The sequence below is a fragment of the Vombatus ursinus genome, unplaced genomic scaffold (assembly GCF_900497805.2).
Source record: "Vombatus ursinus unplaced genomic scaffold, bare-nosed wombat genome assembly UNPS02010461.1, whole genome shotgun sequence".
Classification (NCBI taxonomy): Eukaryota; Metazoa; Chordata; class Mammalia; order Diprotodontia; family Vombatidae; genus Vombatus; species Vombatus ursinus.
This window is the reverse complement of record NW_020950239.1, coordinates 9,290,350-9,307,978: the sequence shown is the minus strand read 5'-3', so window position 1 is coordinate 9,307,978 and position 17,629 is coordinate 9,290,350. Positions and strand designations below refer to the sequence as shown.

The window sequence follows — 17,629 nt, the reverse complement described above, 5'->3', positions numbered from 1 at the left end:
AGCTACATCCCATCCCCAGGGTCCTTCTCTCTGGCTCCCTAGGCCAGAAAAATGGCTCACTGTGATTTTTCCCTTAGATTTCCTGGTCATTATTAAGTCTGGTGCATTTTCTAGCTCTTCTGGAGGAATTTTTTTTTTTGGTGGTGGTGGTGGGGAGAACTCACTGGACTTCTTACTACTCTGCCATCTAGGCTCTAGTCCATTGGAGGCTTTTCTTGTATAAGCATTTTATAAAATTAATTAAGGCTTCATTTTTTGAGAATAACAATATCATAACATTAAGGGTCCATAAATTACTTTATTAAAAATATGAAAATATAAAACATACAAAATTTAGGCTCTTTGTAGCTTTGAAATTGGAATCGTGTTTTGGTATGTATTCACTCAGACCCAGTCTTTGTTGCTTGGAAGCTTTCACTCAATGACACATGATGATATATTTGCCTGACTTCATAACGTTTCAAGTTGTACTTTCCTTCGGTCATTACTCCTGAAGTTCATCCATAGGATTAAATTGATCAGTCTTCACCTTTTAGATGCAAGCGACAACTTTAGCATTTAGTATAACAAAAAATCCATATGAGAAAGGTGGCAAAGTCAAAGGACAGCCTAGACAGAGGGGTTTGCCAATCAGTGCTGGCAATGTTTGGTTATCCACCATCTTGAGAACGTGGCCATTCAGTTTCACAGATCTGAAAGTAAATGGAGGGAAAGATGCTGATTTAGTCAAGTAATTTATGTTTCATCTACTCACAACAGGTTTTATCTGGAGGTTTCTCTTCAACAAATTAATATTTCTGAAAGCAAGTATTATATGAATATCATCTAATTACGTATGTGCTACATTGCATTTTATGTTAAAAACCACATATAATTGTTAGTTATCATTCCTGGATTGTTGTTTTATCAAGTTGTTTGTTATTTCTGTTATTGATAGGGAAAGAAAATCTAGCTGATTTTATTTTCTAAGTCAAATTCAATTCTAAAGAATGCAAATCAATAGTAAATCAGATATTGGCAGCTAGGTGGGGTAATGAATAACACACCTGAGCCGGGAGTCAAGAAGACCTGAGTTCAAATATGGCCTGATGTGATTCTGTATAAATTAGTTGATCTCTGTTTGCCTTAGTTTCCTCATGTGTAATATGGAGATGATAATAGCACCTTCCTCCAAGGTTGATTGTAAGGATCAAATAAGACAGCTTTTGTTGTAAAGCACTTTGCATAATGCCTGACACATTTTGTTTAGTCGTGGCTGACACCATTTGGGGTTTTCTTGTCAAAGATACTGGAGTGGTTTGTCATTTCCTTTTCAAGCCCATTTTACAGATGAGGAAATTGAGGCAAACAGGGTTAAGTCACTTGCCCAGTGTCATTCAGCTAGTAAGTGTCTGAGACCACATTTGAACTCAGGTCTTCCTGACTCCAGGCCAGGTACTCTATCCACCACACCACCTAGCCTGATACATAGTGAATGCTATACAATTGTTGCTGCGGCTGCTATAATGTAATTTGTTGACCCAATGTTAGTGCTTTTGGGCATATATCCCCACAGAGGTCAAAGAGAGAGGAAAGGTGCTATGGTGGGGAAAATGTGGAAAACCCCTTTTTGTAGTAGCAAATAATTGGAAGGAAGGTGGGTGCCCATTGATTAGCAAATGGCTGAACACTGTGGGATGTGAACATAATGGAAGTTTATTTCAGGTTGGGAAAAGAGGAATTTTTATTTGGACCTGAGGCCGGGTCTTGCTGACCCTGAGGTTATCCAATATGCAGTATTCCCTCCCACCTCAAACAAAACAGATGCTCAATAAATATTTGCTATATTGAAGTGACTCGAAATACAGCATGTTACCCTGAGCCTGATTCAATGACACCTCGAGGAACTTTTCTTGTGTTCCATACTTTATAGATAACCACTGTTTTAATTATTGATCTGTGGAATTGCAAATTTGATCAGCGGCTTTCTACATCTTCATCAAAATCACTGATGGAAATGTCGAACCCTAGGATGTGACATAAAGGGCTGCCGTGCTGGTTAACATGCGCTGTGGGTATCATTCTTCACCCCAAACAAAATCCATCCAGAGCCACATACTGTAAGGGGAACCAGGAGAACGATTTACACGAGGAGCACCAGAAGATCAGGACTGCGCTGGAAGCCTAGAACTTGAATCAATGCAGTGGCCTATTGGGACTTCTGAGTACTGATGCTGAAACAGGCCCCCCACCTCTCAGAGGAGAGGTGGTGCACTACAGATGGAGAATGAGGTACACATTTTCAGGCCTGGCCGATGTTTTGGTTTGTTTTTCTTGACTATGTTTCTTTGTTACATGGAAGGATTCTTTTAAAAATGTATTGATATCCTTTTTTTTTTTAATATTATCTTTATTTCCAAATGTAGCTCTTTCATTTCTCCTTCCCTCCTAGAGTCACTAACCATGGAGGATTTTCTTGGAAATGAGAGGGAGGGAGTTAGGAGTAGAGTCAGTGGGAGTTGATTGTAGTGTTTTTTAAAAAAGACATTTAAATAAAACATTTAGAAAGGATAAGAGAATAAAGCCAGAGCTCATTAGTTTATAATTCTACATGATTAAAGCACTGGTTAAAGAAATAGAATCTTTCTGCTGACAACTTAGATTGTATGAGTTACGCTTAAAAGCTTTAAATCTAATGTTTCTTGTGTCTGCCACACAATGTTAAAATGTTTCCTTCTAACATCCTCCTGCAACTTCTCAACCTGTACTAAATTGATATACCTTGAAGTCTGACTCTGTGCTAACAGAACTTCATTTTAAATAGAATGTGGTTTTAATTTTTGATAAGCTGCTGAATTTTCAAGAAAGCTTTTTGGGACCACCAAATATTTTGGATCATGCAGAGAATATATATTGTACTGTAGTAATTTTGTATTTACATTTGTATGATGTGACGTAATAGATGTGAATGTTAATCACGGCTTGACTGTTAAGAAAGCTGTTTAAATATAAAAAAAAAAGAAATAGAAAACTTGACCAATGAAACAGAGTAGGTTAACAAGATCTAGAAAAAATGTATTTAAAAGAATCAATAGAATATGTTCTCCCTCAATTTTTTTTTTGTAAGAAGTAAAATTAAAAATTGTATGTTCTTTGGGAAGAATTTTTAAAATTCTGACTGACATTGTAAACAGAAAATCCTCAAACCTGCTCTTTCCTGGTACAAATCCTGGTTTAACTTGGAATCCATATCCAAAAGTATCTCTTCAAGACATGACATGGCAGTTACGTGGCATGCGAGACCCAAGATGGGATCCTGAGGTTGACATGGTAATTCTGCCATGATACCATGTTTGCTTTTAGCACTTACACCCCATTAGTTATTGGTCAGGTGCAAAAGCAAATACTGTGACCACCATCAGGAAACCACAAGTACTAAATGTCATCTCACTATAAAAGAAATGACAGCCTGTGGCTTCACAGAAGAAATGCTTGATAAAAGCATTTTGCTAAAAGTTTCCATTTCAGAGAGGCAAACATAATTTTTCTGTGTAGTTTTCCAGTAAAGGTGAATTAAACAATAAGACTTGAAGCATTTGGGCTCAGTGTAGTTAGATGCGTTTCCATCTGGGTGAAGAACTGTATCTACAATACATATAATAATAATAACAATAATAGCTGCTGTGGGGGATGTGATAGAGTCCATAAGAGATGAATAAAAGGATTATTGTGTAGCAGGGTTTGCTCAGCTGAGATCAAAGAGCATCCATTTTGAGTGAACCCAGTAACTTTCTTCAACAATGGTCTACTCCTATGGAGGAGGAGCGGGGGAGGCACATGGCAGTCCCCTAATAATACCCGCTCACCTTTATATTGTTCTTTAAGGCTTGTAAAGCACTTCACACATCTCACCTCACTTGCTCCTCACAACAAACCTGAAGCAGGTGCTATTATATTAATGTCCTCATTTATAAAATGAAACAGGCTTGGAGAAGTTGTGACTTCCTTAGGGGCACAGAGAAAGTATCCAAAGTGGGATTCAGGCCCTAGGCTACCTGATGCAAAAGCCATACTTCACCCACTGCACCATGCTATCTACTCAAGTTGTTATTGTTATTATTATTCCTAATAGCTAGCATTAATCTGTAGCTTAAGGTCTGCACAAATACCGTCACATCTCATCCTCCCAATAATCCTGGAAGGTGGTCGCTATTATGCTCTCCATTTTGCAGATGATGAAACTGAGGCAGACAGAGGTTAAGTGACTTGCCCTGGGTCTCGCAGCTAGTAAGTGTTTGAGGCTGGGTTTGAACTCACATCTTTCTTCCTGACTCTAGGTCTGGTTTGGATCTATCGCACCACCTGGTTGCCTCCAGTTTAGAGTTAAAAGGCTAGGAATGAAAGAAAGACCAGTGGACAAGGGCCTCAGGGTTGGAGGAGAATACACCTCTAATGAAATCAGAACAGGGTTGATTTGCTAAATTGCTCCCTACCCTCTCCCGCTTTCTTTTTTAATCTTTATTACAAGGGAGGGCTCTTTGGCTTGTTGAGTAATAGGGAGGAATGTATTCAGAAATAAATGTGACGTAAAAGCAGAAGACATGGACAAAATATTTTTGTTTGTTTTTGGTAGTCAGGCAGCTAGGTGACACGGTGGGTAGAGCCCCAGCCCTGAAGTCAGAAGGACTTGAGTTCAAGTCCAGCCTTGGATACTTACCAGCCATGTGACCATGGGCAAGTCACTTAACCACAACTGACTCCAAAAAAACAAAGAAAAAATATATATATTTTTAAAAAGAAAAGGCTATATATCAGATTGCACACCATTTTGGGGAGGGAGAAGGAGAAAAATTTAAAACTCAAAAGCATATGGAACTGATCATTGAAAACTAAAAAGAAATTAATATAAAAAAGAAAAAAGAAATAAAATAAAACAAAATAAAAGGCTAGCGTAGACTTAGGCTCCTTTAACGGAAACAGGGTACAGATAATAGTTCTGTCATACCTGGCCATGGTTGGACCACACCCCATGGGCTGAGTTTCATTCTGAATGTCACATTTTAAAAATGAAACTGGAAAACCACAGTGCACTGAACATAGCATACCAAAGTCTAGAATACTGCACATGAAGAAAGTTGTAAGAAGGAGGAATGTTTAGCCTGAAGGTGGGGGATATATGATGGATGTCTTTAAAAGGTTGTCACGGAGCAGAGAGAGTGAATTTGGTTCTTTGTTGCCCTGAAAGAACCAAACTCTGGAGGTAAAAACCAAAGTTAGAAAGATTTGGCTCAGTATATTTAAAAAAAAAAAAAAGAATTCTTGCCTTGTGAATTATTGGCCTACCAATTAAATGGGGTGCTAAAGCAGAGGCTTTTAAGTCCATTAAGGATTCTTGAGGATGAAAATAGTAAAAAGAATTAATCTATAAGACATCTCTAAAATTCCATAAAAATATTTTAAAAAAGTATTTCTTTCATCAGTTCATTCAGGGTCTTTGGTTAAATCCATAACTAGTTGCAATATATTGTTTCAGTCTCTGCCACACTGGAAAAAACAAAGTAGACGCATAGCTAGCATTTATATAGCACTTGAAGGTGTGCAAAGTGTCTTATTTTATCCTCACAAGAATCCTGGAAAGTAGATGCTCTAATTATCCCTATTTTACAAGTGAGGAAATTGAGGCAGACAGTGGTTAAGTGACTTGTCTAGGGTCATAGAGCTGGTAAATGTCTGAGGCTAGATTTGAACTTGGGTCTTCCTGACTCCAGGTCCAGTGCTCTATTTATTGCCGCAGCTTGCAGCCTAGATGACAAATGCACAGTGGGCAGATTATCACGCACATCTCAATGTTCATCAATGTGTGTCCTGGACAGGCACACTGCAACTGGACAATGAGCCAGGTCTAAAACTGAGTAGGAGATCAGCTTGGGTGACATTTCAGAAACTGCAATGCTTTCGAGGATCCCAAGCTAACTATTGCTGCAAAAGACCATCTTTCATTCTCCTAAGGTGAGTACATGCCTGTGTCCCATGAACCACCATGACCTAGGACGAATCAGAATACAGGTGACTCGAAGGACAGCAGATTGGCTCCTGTTGAAGTTAAGTGGGCTGTAGCATATTACCCACTGTGACATGCAAACCAGAAATGGGGGTGGGGGAGAAACCATCAAAGATCTGTTGGAGGGGCCTGGCCTAGGTGACATCTGAGGCCACGTCCAGCCCTGGCTCTAGGATTCCATGATCCTGTTTGGCTGGAAAAGGAGGTGAACCTGTTGTGTAACACTACTGAGAATTACTAGATGAACCACCTAAAGACAACAAGGAGTAATGGAGTAAGAGCCATTTTGTTGTTTTATCCTGAAGACTGTGCAAAGAGTTATTTAAAAGCAAGCAAAGAAACAAATAGCTAACCAAGTAGGAGACAGTGCGTCTTCAAGAAGAGGCTCCCATCTCTTAAAGGAAGAGAGAACATTAAGTACAAAAGTATCAGAATTTATTCATCCTGTCATAAAACCAAGACTGAGGCAAGGACGTTTACTTAAGGGTTACCCAGGGGTAATGTAGATTAGTCTGGCTTAGCTGCACGGCGTCTTGCTGGACGTGAGAGAAGACCATTTGGGGATACAAAAACTAGGCAGCAAGTTGGGGGCTGGGGCTGGAATACGTGCTTCCTTGATTTAAGAAAGGACAGAGGTACTGAAGTCATATTGTCTTCACCATCGGTGACCTCCAAGTATTGAAAAAAAAAATAGAGGAAGGGCTCTAATACATTGGATGGATCCACAAGGGAAGACTGACAGAAATAAATAAGAATCATATAGGATGGGGAAAAGGAAGGGGTTGGGATCAACACTGCTTGAGGGAATCTACGCACAGAGAGGAGATCACAGATCAGTTTGGGTATCTTTTCTCCAACAGTGGGGAATATATAGCAAAACCTAGGGGACTGCCCCTCATGAGGAGCAAACCAAAGATACTCCCAAGAATTTTGAGAGAAAGAAGAAATGCAGCATAGTGAATTCTATGCCACATTTTTTTCTAACTCTTGATCAGAATCTGAAACAGTGACTCTACCATCCCACTTGTCAACTTAGGGTACTGTATTTTCAGGTAAGGGGAAAGTTAGAGAGAATCTTGTGGGCTGCTTAAATTTTTCATGGCCTAATATATAAGAATAAAATAGAAAAAAATTCTTTCCAACTTTCAAATATGAGTATACTCATCTGTTCAAGATACATATATCCATTTCCACCATACTCTTATGACATTTTCTATTATACATTAGTCCAGTGCCTGGCACACACTGAGTGTGTCTATTTGTTATGATAAATGCTTGCTGACTCGACCCATTATGAGAAGCAGATGAAATTGGGATTTCCTGGCAACATGATTTCAATAAAGTATTTTTGTTATTTAAAGTTAAATCCGAAGTATCAGAATCTTTACAAAAGTCCACCTCAATGTCTCATTGGTCTGTGGAAGTGACCATGAACTCACAAAAGTGGCAAGAAACGGTGGAGGGAAAAGCAAGTTTACAAAAGTCTTGGTCCATCAGTGAATGTGATTTAGACAGTGGGGATGGATCCAGAGCATCCCACACATTCTCAGATGCAGTCACTACGAAGTATAGTTTTCCTTGATTGTTTTTCTTTGTTACAAAGGAGGACTAGTTGTTGGTAGGCAGGTATATCTGGAAATGACTGATGTCAAAACAAAAGGCATCAATAAAATGTATTTAAAAAATCAACAAAATGGGTTACCATTAAAGGGGGTGGCTCTAAACAGGCTGAGGAATATGAATGTGTCAAGATTTTAGGAGACACCCTGCGTTCCAGAGCTAAGGCCGAGAAAGCAGGCTGAGCCCTGAGCTTGGCATGACCACAGTCCTTCGCACTCACCCTCTGGCAAAATCACAAAATTATTGTATTGCTTTGACCAGCACCGGGTGTTCTCTGAGCTCAGACAAGCTCGGACAAATATCCGTGTTGCGGTCATGAAGCCCTGCTATGAATCAAACTTGGCTCGTTGCTGTTACCCTTCATTGTCGTTGGTATAATGGCTCCCCATCTTGCCTTGCATCTCCTCGCTAGGGGCAGGGCCCTGGCACACACGGCCTTGCTTGAGAGCTATTTCTCTCACTTTGAAATTAAATTCCCGTTTGATTCCTGACTCTCTTGTCTGTAGTCTGCTCTTTTTGGCTCCAACCATCCACAGGTTAAAAGCTGGTTTGGTACAGTTGACAAATGTAATCAAATAGAATTGTAAATTATTGACTTACTAGAGTTAACAGAAATAACAAATATGAGGAAATAAAAGAAACTTGGGATGACTTGTAGGAAGTGATGCAGAAGAAAGCAGGCAGACCCATGCACAATGACTTCAAAACGGCAAAGGAAAACGACATGAAAAGACGTGAGAATTCAAAATGAATCATGGTCTATTGAATGCTGTGTCAGGCTTTTAGTTAAGAAGATCCAAATTCAAATCCTACCTCAGCTGCTTACTAGAGGTGTGATGCTGGGATAGAATTTGAAGCATAGTTTTATCTCACAGAGTTGTGAGGATCAAATGAGAAATTGTTTTTGAAGCTCTTTACAGACTTGAAAACTCTCGATAAAAGTGGGCTGTTAATACAATGATCAATTTGGTCATGAACAATGAAACATTTTCCAATAGAGGTGGTGGACCATGGATGAAGAATGCTCCATATGCTATTAGATATGGTTTATGTGTCATTTTGTTTTGTTGAATTGTCCCTCTTGGGAAGAAAGTAAAGTTCTAGGAAATGATTATGATGTAAAGAAAGTATAAATAATTATTTTAAAAGATTTGGGCCAAATCATATAGCAATTGTGAGGGATAATCATACAATATCAATGCTAGACAGGGGTTCTTAACTTGGGATCTACAGACCCTCTCTGCTCTCCCCTAAGAGGGCTGCGGATAGGTTTCAGTGGATCTGTAAACTTGGGTGGGGAAAAACCTACATCTTTATATTCACTAAGCTCTAACTGAAATTTCCCATTTCCTTCAATTATTTAAAAACATGATTCTGAAGAGTCTATAGGTTTCACCAAACTGTTAGGGGAGTCCCTGATGTAAAAAAGGTTAAGAATTACTGCTCTACAGAACCAGGAGAACATTGTTCACGGTAACAGCCACATTGTGCGATGAGTAACGTTAATAGATTTGGCCCTTCTCAGCAATGCAAGGATCTAAGACATCTCCAAGGGTCTCATGATGGAAAACGCTATCCACATCCAGAGAAAGAACTATGGAGTTTGAATGCAGATCGAAGCACACTATTTGTTCTTTTTTTTTTTCTGTTGTGTTTTGTTTTCTCTTTCTGGTGGTTCTTCCTATTGGTTCTAATTCTTACTTACAACATCACTAATGTGAAAATACGTTTGATATGAATGTATATGTAGAGCCTATATCAGATTGTGCACCATCTTGGGAGGAAGGTGGGGAGAGAGGAGGAGAAAAATTTAAAACTCAAAAGCATATGGAAGTGATTGTTGATTAATCAAAATAAATTAATTAAAAAAAGGAGGGAAAAAAAAGAATTATTGCTCTAGAGACCCCCAACAGGCCTGGAAGTAAGGACAAGAGTTGCACTGGATGAGAAAGTGTGGATATGAATGAAGGAAGAAGCATTTATCAACAGTGCTTACTATGTGCTAGGCCTGAGCTAAATACTGGATGGTTTGTAGACAGAGACCACCCACGCTGATGAGTGTATTGAAGGTAACTAAAAGATACACCACTAGGCCTTTCTTCCTCTATTAACAAGAGCAAAATTAGTTCATTTCTGTAAGGAGCCTATTTTTTTTTTTTTTTGGTGAGGTAATGGGGATTAAGTGACTTGCCCAGGGTCACACAGCCAGTAAGTGTGAAGTGTCTGAGATCAGATTTGAACTCAGGTCCTCCTGATTCCAAGGCTGGAGCTCTATTCACTGTACCACCTAGCAGCCCCAAGGAGCTGATTCTTGACAGAATCTGTCAAATCCTACTGTGAGATATGTTTGCTAAATTCCTGTGTGAAGGATTTTCTTAAAGTAGGGAACATCTGTAATGCTCTAACTTGGCCCAAATTCAAAAGGCTAACCACTTACTCTTTATTTAAAATGTCTCTAATCAAAAGGAAATGTATTCAAAACTTGGAAAAGCTGCACCATTTCCACTCTTAACAACCAACTGTTAGCAACACTATGCCAGCACCCTGGTCAACACTGATAAATTTGACGGCATGAGGAATGTGGGATATTACTTACTGGGAAAGTAGGTTTTGGTATTCAGAAGGTTCCAAGATGTATTTTTCCACATGTTTGCCACAGAATTTAGAAGGTAACTTTAGATATTTGGTGTTATTGTGCAGATTTAGAACATACAAAGTTAAATCTCCTTCTTTGTACTTTGGACTAAAACAAAACAGATTAAATTATTAATAGCATTGCATTTGCCTAGCTTATACGAATTTCATGAACACACATGTACACACATGCACACACACACACACACATGCACATTATACAGACTTGGATTTACTCATTCATTTATTTCATAGGTAGTTAGTGCTTGCCATAAGCCATGCATCAAAGAGACACACAGGCTGATGTCTTGGTTTCTATATTAACATATAGAAAGGTACAATGAAGCAGTAATCCTTTCAGGATATAAAATTCTGCTGCTGGAGATCCTTCCTCTACTGATACAGAACCCAGCACAATATTTGAGAGTGTTATATACCTGACAAATCCACCCGAGCTATCAGCCTAGTGATAAACACCTTAAGAACTTGGATGGAGGTGGTTCTTAGATGGCAGCTAGAGGATTCATCCCTAGACTCCATACTCAGAGACTTCATGATTTTGGGAGAACTTGCCAGAGGCCGTGCTCAGCTAACACTGCCTTCAAGGACCTAAGGTCAACTCCCTCCAAGTCATCAGCAGCCTGTAACGTGCCTACCCAGGACAGGCCCTGCTGGGTCCAGCCTGAGCTACCTCTCGGTGTCAGCCTAATACACAGTGAGCCAGGGTCAAACCATGTTGGCTCCTAATTATATGGTGGCGGTGGGGTGTTAGGAGCAGGGTCTGCTGACTACTGTTGGGAGCCTGTAGCTGTCACCAAAAGGGCATCTCAGACTGGCGTTTTCTGGGCACTGCTGTCTTATGAATGGTTACAGGGGCAAAAAAAAAAAATGTTGCATTATTACTATCAGTCTCCATTAAAATCCTTCTCTGAGGCCTACACATGGATTGGAAATGACTTTTGGCTCTCAAAGGCTATACCAGTCAGTCAAGAAGCATTTATTAACACGAGAAAAACCAGGCATGTTAATTGACACAAATATGTTATTATAATTTTACTCTGAAATAAAAATGTTCATCCTATCCCTATTTTCTTTGCCTTAAGGATATGAAAAATTGCATGTATCAATTGATGTAGCTCAGTCCTTCGGGGTGTTCTGAAATCCTGGTACTTCTAGTGCCAGTACTCTGGGCCAATAGAGAACACTTTCTATCAGGTTTTACCATCCTGGAAAGGCTTTGAATGCACACCTTACAATGGACTCTGTCATCTGAGGACCAACCTAGCTGTGTTTGGACAGATTCATTATTAGAAGGTCGGCCAACAGAAAACTATGGGGTTTTTTTAGGAAGAGGAAGTGACCACAGACGCATGAGACCATCTCCTCAAAGGCTTCGAGGAGTCGTGATCGATGAAGATTGAGAGGTGAGCCACCCACTGACCCAATGACAATTCCTTTGTAGTGTTGCCCCCTCAGCTGAGGTATTCTGAGAAGCTGGGTGCCTTGTCAAGGGGAAGTTCTGAGAAGTAGACAGCCACTAGTTCAGTTTTCCCTTACATTTCTGTGATCCTTGTGTGTATTATTTTTGTGGTTCTGTTTACTTTGCTCTGCCTCCGTTCATATAGATCTTCCTAAGTTTCTTTGAATTCCTTGTATTCCTCCTACTAGGTCATCAGAATCACCTTCTTTTCTCATTCTTTCATATTTCAATAAAAGCAAAGAATTTCAAATTAGTGAATAAACTTTAGATGACTAATAAAAGTTTTGAAAGGAAGTGGGATGATATGGCCATCACGCTTTGATGTCAATTCAGATTATAAGCCCGTTCAGCAGGAACTATCTATGTGTAGAAGGTTCCTAATGAAAATGTAGAAAGCTATTTACCTTCCCTAAACCCCACCCAGTTGTACCATCCCCCAAACACTTAGCAGCGTGGTCATGGGAAATCAAAGCATTGGGCTGAAACTCCTTGTGCCATAAGCACTCTTCATCAATGAGTGATGGAGATGGGATCTGGCAAACTTAACAGGGTGGAGACTATAACCTAAGGCCACCTTATCCAGTAAGAAAGATTTGATATGGATTTGATCCCCAAATAAGAAAGTCAGCCTTTCCAAAATGATGAGGTCTAATTACTTTGGAGGCCAGAATACAGGATTATGAAATGTTAAGCTTCTTTGCTTTTATAAATGGTAAACACACTTAGAGAAAAAAATTCATTTTGATGGACAGCTAGACAGTGCAGTGAGTAGTGTGCTGGATCTGGAGTCAGGAAGACCTGAGTTCAAATTCTGCCTCAGAAAGATAGCTGTGTGACTTTGGGCAACCATTTAACCCCAGTCTGCTTCAGTTTACTCATCTGTAAATGGGGATAATAATAGCAACTTCCTCACAGGGCTGTTGCGAGGATGAGATAATATTTACAGAGTTATTTGAAAACCTTAAAGTACTATATAAATGCTAGTTATTATCATTTTAAAATGAAATTTAAAGCACAAATTATAACACAAGGAGATGAATACATCAGACTATAATGATTTTTGGCCTTATTGCTAGTTATGATTTGGCATTTTCATGCAATAGTATTTGACTTATAGATTAGATTCTCACAACAGGGCTTGTACATGAAAGAAGAATTTTCCTAAGATTACTTAGGATAATAATGATTGTGGCCAATATTAACCAGCTGAACTATAGGTCTAGCAAATGTCAAATCTTGTGAAGGACTCACAAGATTTGCTCAGAAACTGAGCTTTAGGTAGCTGCTGGATTTGGTGCTAATTCAATCACACCACTCTGGATTAGCATCAGGTTTAGTTTGAAATGTATTTAAATTATGTAACGCAGAGAATATTACTGGGCCAGACATATAACTGGGTCTATATCACAACACAGTGCTTTAATAAGGTTTGGCCATAAGAAAATACTTCTTTTTTCTTTGTACCTGAATTTCAGTGCTTAACACAGTGCCTGGCACATAGAAGGGACTTAATAAATGCTTGTTGATTTGGCTTCACTTTTATTGGCAAAATGAATTACCAGCGAGGAAATTCTGTCTCCCAATTCAGATCAGCAACTGTTCTGCAGCTGATAATGTTAGAGAGTTACCTGGCACATGAAGAGGTCAAGTGACTTGCCCAAGGTCACACAGCCAAGATGTGTCAGAGATGGGACTTGAGTCCTGGTCATCCTGAGCTTTTGGCCAGTTCTCAGTCCACTACACCATGCTTCCTCACTAGGTCAAAAGGTATCAAGAAGAATACATAGTGGGGGGATTGAGTGAGCCTTCAGAATACTTACTGGTTGCTGTTTGTACAATGGAGGTACAATCGAAGTTTCCCTTCATCTGGACTCTTCACGCTAGCTGTTAACACCTTGGTGCCAACTAGTTGTTTGAACAGAAGAGACAGCCAATAATCCTGTATGAAAAAATAAATAGATTTTGTTTCTTTGCTTTGTCAAGGTTAAAGCTAGCAGGCTGATGTTTGAGGCAGGTCAGATAAAGGAACATTTATTGAGCACCTATTAAGTACCAGGAACTGTGGGGATACAAAGAAAGGCAAAAACCAACCAACCAAACAAACAAAAACCCATGTAAATAATGATGTACATACAAGACAGACAGGATAAGTTGGAGATTATATTAAAGCAAAGACATTGGCATTAATATGTTCCTATTAGGCTCAATAAACACTTCTGAAGCATCTACTATGTTCCATGTGCTAAGCACATTGCTAAGTGCTCAGAATACAAAGAAAGGCAAAAGACAGTCCCTGCCCTCAAAGAGGTTACAATCTAAATGGAGGAGACAATATGCAAACAACTATGTACAAACCAACTATAGTCAGGATAAATGAAATGTTACCTCAAAGAGGAAGTGTTAAGATTAAGGAAGACTAGAAAAGGTTTCTTGCAGAAGAGAGGATTTGAGGTGAGACAGGAGAGAAGCCAGGGAAGCCAGGAAGGGGAGATCACCAGGATCCCCTACTTAAGACAAGGATAGACCTGAGTTATTGGAAGAATCTGAATCAACATAATAATCAGCAAGTAACTGTCATGGAAACCTCCCTGGATATAAGGATCACCTTCCAGATGTTAACATCCACTGTATTGAAATTATGGGCCCTCCTTGTATAGTGTCCATAGAAAGCCAGGCATTCAAAGATTTGGGGTACTGCTTCAAGGAGCTAGCTATACTTGGTTTAACTATAGAGATAACTCAGAATAGGCACAGGGGAAAGGAACTTGACCTGCAATTTCATTAGTATAGGAAACTGTCAAGTGAGGAAATTCCCTCTATTAAGAAAGGCTGGCACCTTCTCTATAACTTATGGTATTGGAGAATGGCCCTAGAACCCTAAGAAGTAACCAGTCAGTATGTGTCAGAGGCAGAATTAGAACCCAGGTGTTCCTGGCATTGAGGCCAGCTCTCTGCCACTATACCAGGCTGCCTCTCAATTCAGAATACACGTAGGAAATAGATAAATTCCATTTTTATGGTCATTAATCAAAGAATGACAGGCTGTGAATTACAACTAAACTTCTCGAAATGCATAGACCACTACAGATAAAGAGCAAGCTTGCTGGGAAATCTACCCACAAACCACACAAGCTGAGGATACTCTTTACTCTTTCTAGCATTTCTTAGCACTGTAGCACACATTTTTTTTTTTTCAGAAGGGCAGGGGCCATTGTATTTTTCTTTTAATTTCTCTCAGCACTTGGACATGGGACACATATAAGCACTTAAGGGAGAGAAAAAAATATCATGTGGCCTGAAAAAAGAATGTTGGAGGGGCTGTGGAAAGATAGGCACACTAATGCATTCACAGTTAAAGAGTTATGAATTGATCCAAAAATAGGCACACTAATGCATTCACTGTTAAAGCAGTTGTGAATTAGTTCAAATGTTCTGGAAAACAGTTTATGTGAGAAAAGTGGTTAAGATGTTAAGATGGTTAAGATACCCTTTGACCCCAAAAGTGTATTGTGCATAAACCCCAATAGATCAAGAAGAAGATCCTTAAGAACAGAGGCTGTTTTATCTTTTGCTTTGAATCCTTAGGGCTCAGCACTTAAGGAATACCAGCTAATTGGTTAAATGAGGCAAAAGGCAGAGGGCATAAGCTCCTGCATAGACTAAAATATTCATAAATAGCTAAAAAATGGTGACAAACACATATAGACTATATCAGATTGCTTGCTGTCTTGGAAAGAGGGGAGGAAAGTGAGTGAGGGAGAAAAATTTGGAACTCAAAATCTCATAAAAGTGAATGTTGAAAACTACCTTTACATGTAATTGGAAAAAATAAAATACTATTAATTGGGGGAAAATAAATCCACCCATCCATCTATCATCTATCTGCATCTTTTATATAATTAATAAATAATAAACAGTGTGAGATCTTGAAAAAAAAATGGTGCTAAAGCAGGCACTCATTGATTGGGGAATGGCTGAACAAACTGGAATATGAACATAATGGACCACTACTGCACAAAAATAATATAAGGAATTTAGAGAACCTTGGGAAGAATGATGTAGAGTCATATAAATAGAACCAAGAGAATGCGCTCATAATGACCACAATAATGTAAAAGAAAACAACATGAAAAGACATCAGAATTCAGATCAGTGAAATGGCCAATCATGACTCCACCCTGACCATGAAACATATCTCTTCCCTTTCATTAGAGGAGTGGGAGGCTATACGTATGGAATGAGGCATATGTTGCCAGACATGATCAGGGGGCTAGTTTGTTTTACTCTACATCTTTGTTACATGGAAGTGTTCAATGGAAGGGTATTATTGGGAAATGACAGCAAAGTTGTTGTTTTTTTTTAATCAATAAAATGCTATGTTTTGTTTTAAAGGTAGAAAATCCAAGTATGATTTTTTTCTGGCTTGAAAATGTGGTTTCTTATACCAAAATAAAGTCAAAATGGGTTCATGGTTTAGATATAAAGGCTGATACTGTAAACAAATTGGGAGAGCAAGGAATAGTTTACCTATCAGATTTATGGAGAACAGAAGAATTCATGACCAAACAGGAGATAGAGAACATTATTAAAAGCAAAATGGATAACTTTGATTACATTAAATTGAAAAGTTTTTGCACAAACAAAGCCAATGCAACCAAGATTAGAAGGAAGCTAGAAAATTGGGAAAGAATTTTTACAACCAGTCTCTCTGATAGGGGCCTCATTTCTAAAATATATAGAGAATTAAATCAAATTTATAAGAACACAAATCATTCCCCAATTGATAAATGGTTAAAGGATATGAACAGGCAGTTCTCAGACGAATAAATTAAAGCCATCTATAGTCATATGAAAAAATGCTCTAAATCACTATTGATTAGACAAATGCAAATCAAAACAACTCTGAGGTACCACATCACACCTATCAGAATGGCCAATATGACAAAACAAGAAAATGATAAATGTTGGAGAGGATGTGGTAAAATTGGAACACTAATGCATTGTTGGTGGAATTGTGAAATGATCCAACCATTTTGGAGAACAATTTGGAATTATGCCCAAAGGGCTATAAAAATGTGCATACCCTTTGACCCAGCAATACCACTTCTGGGGCTATATCCCAAAGAGATCATACAAATGGGAAAAGGACCCACATGTACAAAAATATTTATAGCAGTTCTTTTTGTGGTGGCAAAGAATTGGAAATTGAGAGGATGCTCATCAATTGGGGAATGGCTGAACAAGTTGTGGTATATAAATGTAATGGAATACTATTGCGCTATAAGAAATGATGAGCAGGCAGACTTCAGAAAAACCTGGAAAGGCTTGCATGGTCTGATGCTGAATGAAGTGAGCAGAAGTAGTGAGAATGTTGTACATAGTAACAGCTACGTTGTGCAATGACTAATACGGATAGACTTAACCCTTCCCAGCTATAAAAGGATCTAAGACATTTTGAGACAATGGCCTTATGATGGAAAATACTATCCACATCCAAAGAAAGAACTATGGAGTTTGAATGCAGATTGAAGCATACTATTTGCTATTTTTTTCTCCTCTGTTGAGTTTTGTTTCCTCTTTCTGGTGGTTTCTCCCATTGGTTCTAATTCTTACTTACAACATCACTAGTGTGAAAATATTTTTAATAGGAATGTATATGTATAGCCTATATCAGAAATTTGCACCGTCTTGAGAAGGAAAGTGGGGAGGGAGGGGGAGAAAAATTTAAAACTCAAAAACTTATGTAAGTGATGGTTGATAATTCAAAATAAATTAATTAATAAAAAAAATACAGCTACGCTAACTAAAAAAAAAGAAAAAGAAAATGTGGTTTCATTTTTTCGGATATAGTTTTC

At 38.7% G+C, this 17,629-nt stretch overlaps 1 protein-coding gene across 1 annotated transcript in view; it reads right to left on the bottom strand.

Annotated features, from left to right (window-relative positions):
• Nucleotides 1-278: 278 nt before the first annotated feature.
• HPSE (heparanase) overlaps nucleotides 279-17,629 on the bottom strand; it is a 47,714-nt gene continuing 30,363 nt past the window's right edge. Inside the window, exons 10-12 of the mRNA XM_027854449.1 lie at nucleotides 13,595-13,713; nucleotides 10,257-10,403; nucleotides 279-692 (exon numbers count right to left, since the gene is read on the bottom strand). Coding sequence (XP_027710250.1) covers nucleotides 533-692; nucleotides 10,257-10,403; nucleotides 13,595-13,713 — 426 coding nt within the window. The 3' untranslated portion in view covers nucleotides 279-532. The remainder of the gene's footprint in view (nucleotides 693-10,256; nucleotides 10,404-13,594; nucleotides 13,714-17,629) is intronic.